This window comes from Benincasa hispida, chromosome 11 (assembly GCF_009727055.1).
Source record: "Benincasa hispida cultivar B227 chromosome 11, ASM972705v1, whole genome shotgun sequence".
Lineage (NCBI taxonomy): Eukaryota > Viridiplantae > Streptophyta > Magnoliopsida > Cucurbitales > Cucurbitaceae > Benincasa > Benincasa hispida.
The window spans coordinates 83,591,749-83,597,492 of NC_052359.1; the positions used below are offsets into that span (position 1 = coordinate 83,591,749).

At 31.5% G+C, this 5,744-nt stretch overlaps 1 protein-coding gene across 3 annotated transcripts; it reads right to left on the reverse strand.

Moving 5' to 3' along the window:
- Window positions 1-457: 457 nt before the first annotated feature.
- On the reverse strand, window positions 458-5,016 carry LOC120091882 (alpha-dioxygenase 1-like). Of its 3 annotated transcripts, XM_039050039.1 has the most exons (11): window positions 4,918-4,980; window positions 4,663-4,794; window positions 4,531-4,614; window positions 4,285-4,434; window positions 3,137-3,270; window positions 2,636-2,849; window positions 1,899-2,044; window positions 1,592-1,819; window positions 1,302-1,504; window positions 924-1,167; window positions 458-684 (listed from the first exon to the last, which is right to left on the reverse strand). In XM_039050039.1, the coding sequence occupies exons 1-11, from the start codon at window positions 4,945-4,947 to the stop codon at window positions 459-461; spliced, it is 1,791 nt and encodes a 596-aa protein (XP_038905967.1). In that variant the 5' UTR covers window positions 4,948-4,980; the 3' UTR covers window position 458. The 3 variants fall into 3 exon arrangements, with proteins under 3 accessions (XP_038905967.1, XP_038905965.1, XP_038905966.1); XM_039050037.1 differs by having other exon boundaries at window positions 4,531-4,794; window positions 4,918-5,016; XM_039050038.1 differs by lacking the exons at window positions 4,531-4,614; window positions 4,663-4,794; window positions 4,918-4,980 and adding an exon at window positions 4,504-4,524.
- Between the last annotated feature and the right edge of the window lie 728 nt (window positions 5,017-5,744).

Here is a 5,744-nt window from a genome sequence, read left to right on the forward strand (position 1 = left end):
TCATCTATAACTTATCTAATTAAAACATGTTTAATTTTCAACCATTGCCTCCTCACACGTGTATATAGACGGCTGATTGGTCTTATTAATAAAATGTGAGTCATTTATATCAAAAGATTTACTCTTAATACAATAAAAACTTTAATAAATGTATCATTTAAAAACCTTAATTTCCTTGAGTAAACTATGTTAGATCAACTATCTAATTAAAGAAGCTAGTCTTATGTATAAACAAATTATGGTTAGTTAAGTTGTGTATTGTGGTAACATGCACTAAGTCGTCTATACGTAAAAACAAGTTGTATGATGAGAAACAAGAACAAGCATACGCCTTTTTTATTCGGAAAATATGAGAATCATCAAAATCTAAATTTCACACTAAGACGTGAAAGAAAAAGAAAAGAAAATCAACATGACAGTAAAACGACCATGCATAAGGGTGAAAAGAGAAAAAAGAGTCAATGAGGAATACGAAGGTAAAGTGGAATAGGGTTGGGCTTGTTAGGAGGAGCATCCCAAACAGAGAAAGCACTTGATGAGTTGATCCATTTCTTGGAAATCTCTGGATGATGCCTTTCTATAACATCTTTCAAACTCTCTGTTGTGTTTACCCATTCCAATCCCTTCTTTGTGTATACTTCTTCATTGAAATAGCACGTGAAGAAGCTATCTGCCTCTAGCCTCCTGCATTATTAGGGTTTTTATTTCCTTGGGTTAGGTCAAGTTTGACATCTATTATGTTATTTTAATTACTACAAAAGTAAAATCAAAATGGTTTTATTAAAACATCAAACTTATTTTCTTATAGTTTTGGTTTCGATTTTAAAAACACACTTAAAAAAGTAGATAATTTGTACATAAAGAAACTTAATTCTAAAAAAATAAATAAATAATTAAAAAGATCAAAGTTTGGTTTAGTTTACCTTGAAGCCATGAGCAAGAAAATGATAAAAGCAGTCTCACTAATAGCAAAGCCCTTGATTTTCTTCTCTGCCATCAACCCCACCAGAATATCAAGCTGCTCCACATCATCACCGTACACGTCACGAAGCGCTGTAATCGCCGTTGGATTGTCCGTCAGATCTTCCCACTTGGAGATTGGAATGAGAAATAATCCCCTGCGGAAGTCATTATACCTAGCAACTTTCCTCTCTCTATCCCTGTAAACTGGGAAATGGAAAAAAAAAAAAAAAAAAAAAAAGGATTTATCATCACAAAATCAGCTCCATCATGAATTGATGTAAACCAACGGTTCAGATTAAATCACAAGAGAAATTGAAGGGCTGTGATTGGGTCAACACCTTCAAGAGCTGCAAGGTCAACGTGATCTGGCCTATCCTTGTTGTCCGTGTCATGGGCTATGAGATCCCTGAGCCACACTGGATAATTCCACAGATCTAGGGCTCCACTGGATTGGTGGCCCATTGAAACTAATAGGGCTGTGAAGCCCATCTTCTTTGAGGTCTCTTCTCCTTTAAGCCCTATCATGTTACTCATTGGCACGCTATTTAAACAAAAATGAAAATCCATTAAATTGGTTGAAATAAACCACAATAATTACTATAAAGAGTGAGAGAGAAAGGCGAGTTACTTCTTAATCAATGGTGGAGATTTGTTCTCATCGGGATCAACATCTACATCTCTGAGGTAGAAAGAATCGGGTAGGAGTTGATGCATACGATAGACGCTGGTGAATTCTTCAGTCAAGGAATAGGTAACACCATGATTATTTGGTTTTTTCAAACCCACTAAACCTCCCAAAATGGATCCTCCAACATGTCCAAATTTGTCTTTGAATTTCTTTCCCAATAATCCGTACCTTATAAAATTAAAGAAACTACCATAAATAGTGTGATTTTTGAAACTTTTGAAAGAATAAAAAGAAAAGAGTAAAATACCAATTGCCTCTCATTCCAGCCAGCAAAGTGTCAGTCTTGAGAAGCTCAACAGTCCAATCAATAGTATGAACTTTAGCAATCACAGCAGAAGTCACAAGTCTTGCACGTCGATATAAATCTTCATCCTCCATATCTTCATATTCCTTCTGCATTTAATTTTAACATTATTTCATTTTAATAGTGATAAGTCTCTCTCTTTCCTAAACTATATACATAAAAAGGAATCCAAGAATGAAAATATCGCGATATAACGTCAAAATATTCATATAGTCAAGTATTTGATAGAGATATGCGGGAAGGAGGTACGATCGTTTTTTTTCTTGAAATTTAAAGATATATTGATCGATGGAAATATCATTCCTAGCTCAAGAAAATGGTGGAAATTCTACCAATTTATGGTGGAAATATCACCGATATATCAGTTTTTTTTTTTTTTTTTTTTTTTTTCCCTTTTCCAATATTAAGCTTTTCCAATGTGTAGTCTACCTTTTCCCATTTGCATTTCTCAATTTTCAATTTTATCTTCAATACAAAACTTTCATTTTTACCGAAATTGAATTTGGAAAAAACCATAAAAAAATAATATATTAATTTTAATAAAAGCAATGAATAAAGAATAAGAAAAAAGTAATTATCAAACAAACACAACGGTGTATATTTTGTATTTTTCTTAAAAAAAATAAAGAAATATGAAACCGTATGAAGTATGCACTTGATAAGAGGTCAGAGATACAAACCTTTAAGACGTCACAAACGGCATTATGTTCCTTAATAAAGAGAGCCTGCAAAGAAGAGACACCAGCCCAACTATTTCTAACATCGCCGGAGATGGCAATGCCATCTTTATCGTGAGCAAGAAGGCCGTCATCGTCAATCTTTAGCTTCCCATCTTTATAAGTTCTTACCTTCTTCAACATTTCTTCATTACTTCCATACAAAACACTTCCATCCCTAAACAAATTCCATAGATTTATGAATATCCGAAGAGCTGAAAGATAGATTTTTTTTTTTGGTTTAATTACAAATTCGATCCATTGTTAAATGAATAATATCACATAAAACTAAAAAAATACACATATTGAACTCTTAAGACAGTTGGATCTATTAGACAAACAAATTAACAATTTAAATGCCTAATATATATTTTAAAAAATTTAGAGACTATCTAAATATAAGTTTCAAAGTTCAAGAACTAACTCGTATTTAGATTTTGTGGAGTAAAAAAAAAAAAATCTTACCACCAAGGTGTTCGAGTATTAATAGATCCAGTTCTGTTCTCAAAAAGGTCGGTGGAAGCCTCTTTTGTTTTGAAGAATTTGAAGGATTTCAATGGACAACCGTCTGCAACTTTAGATGGAGCCACCAATTCAACCTGTACTTTTAACAGTAAATAATTATGTTTACTTTATTCAAATATTTTTTTTATTATACTTTAAAGTGCAGAAAGATTTAAATATTTGACTTCATGATTGAAGACATACATACTTAATCAATTGAGTTGTATCTAAATTAACTAAGTTCTTACACGTTTAACTCGCTATATTTTCTTGTTTAACAAGATATTCGAATCACGATATTTTATGAAAATATATGACACTAAAACATTTGGGTTTCGTAATGAATTATATCTATTTGAAATATAGAAAGAAATTTCATTTGTTATAAAAATCTAGATTTAGGAATTGATCTTGGTTATTTTGATTCAACAAGTAACAGTACGAGAGTAGGATATTCGAAACTAAATTTTAAGTTGAGAGTACAATGTCTATAACTAGTTAAGTTGTATGTTGAAATTAACTTGTTTTGATGCATGGTTTGGTAAGATCAATTGGTGTGTGTGTTGTACAAAAGGTGAATTTTTTGAACTTGAATTTATGTACTATATGCTTATGTGATTTACGGATGTTAATAGATCAGTAACCTAGTTGAGAGATATAAGGAAAACTTCATTGCCAATTCTAAGTTTGACTTCTTAACTTCATTGGTTACACATACACTTGTGTAACAAACTTTCAAGGTGAAATTACTTCTTTAATATTTCAAAATATTAATTGTTTTCATAGATGGCATAACTTTTAAAAATGAAATTAATTTATATCTTGAATTACTCTCTCCAAATTTGAAAGCCCAAAGTTCTATGGAGAGGAAATACATACACAATTTTTAAAAAAATAAAAATAAAAATATCTATTTAATATTGTAGATCTAAAGGGATAATTATCTAGTTTTGTATAAATAATTTATGTGATGCAACCAAAACATTTAAACATAAAAAAAGGCAAAATAAAATAGGTTTACAAGTTAAAATAATGTTTAATTTCGTGTTGGTCAACTTTAGATTTATATCATTAAATAAATAAATAAGAAGAATATAAGATTAGTAGACCTGTTCTGTATCCTCCATATGATCCATCCAGTCATGAACCATGAATTGAATCCAAGAAGCAGCAATCACATTGAATTGCTTTTCATTGTCTTTAAGTTTTCTTCTTGTCAAAAGCTTTGTAGCAACCACCATAGGATCAGGTGTCAGCAACTACAAAAATGTTATCAAACTGATCCTTTAAAGTCTCAAGACTTAATTATTTTTTTAAATAAAGTAAGCAAACATATGATGTATAAGATATGGTACCGTTTTGGATTGGTCAACAGGATGGACGTTTCTGCCAAAGAAGGTTCCTTGGGCACCGGCGCCATCATCGAAGGGATCAGTGTACTTTCCATCAGGAGTTCGGTACGGGAATTCCTTTGGATTGCTCCGAACTCCAACTGGAGATTTTCCGACATTGAACAAGTTGTATCGTTGATGAAGATGTCGACGAGCTGCTAGATAAAGTAGCCCCAAAATCACTGGAAGTTTATGCCAAACTCCCAATTTATCAATAGAATGTATAATCTGCAATTTTTTTTTTTAAAAAAAATGTGATTTTGCAAGTTAGCACGGTTTAAATATTTTATATTTGTTAAACAAAACAAAACTTTAAATACATGACAGAAAATTATAGACGAAAATCGTTACCAAGAACCGAAAGATATCCAAAGCAGTCATCCTTTGAACAAGTTCATGAAAATCCTTATGGACGAACTTTTTAGCCGCTCCTCTAAACAGAGACAACATTTTTTTTTTCTCTCTATTTCTCTTGAATTGTTAGAACATGAAATCCCAATCTCTCTATGCCAATATATATAGCTATGATGAGATAAGGGAGAGAGATTTAAAATCATTTTTTTAATGCAAAATAATGTCATTCGGGATTTTAATTATTAAAACGCGGTAGGCATGCTACCTTGAATTGGTTTTTAAATCAACTTGGAAGAAGAAAAACAATTAGGAATTTATATCATTATTGTTTTCTTTCAAATTCTTCTTAACATGTTCATGCGGAGATATACGAGTGAGAGTATCTTATATAAAAGGTTTGTATAAGACTTAACCACCAAATATTTAGTCTCTTTTTCTAAATCTATTACTTAAAAAATTAATATTTCACATAATGATCATATGCAACTTAATCTAAATTCTGAGTGAATTATGAATTTCTGCCTGTGAAGGCTCGTTGTTTGATTTGCATGGGTTAGAATGACTTAAGTAATCGATTCACGAAACTTACCATTTTGGGGAATTGACTAAATAGGAAGTTGAGAATGTAATTTCACAAGATGAAATTCACTTTTTCTCACATATAATAAATAGATGAGTAGTTCTCCTCCTAAGTGCTGATTCGAGACTTGAACTATGGGGCTCCACTTGTTCTTTGACCCGACTTAGTTTATGATTGGATTGTAAACATGTTCATTAGAAGATCAGTGGTACTAATTAAGGTGCAAGAAGTAATTATAACTGTT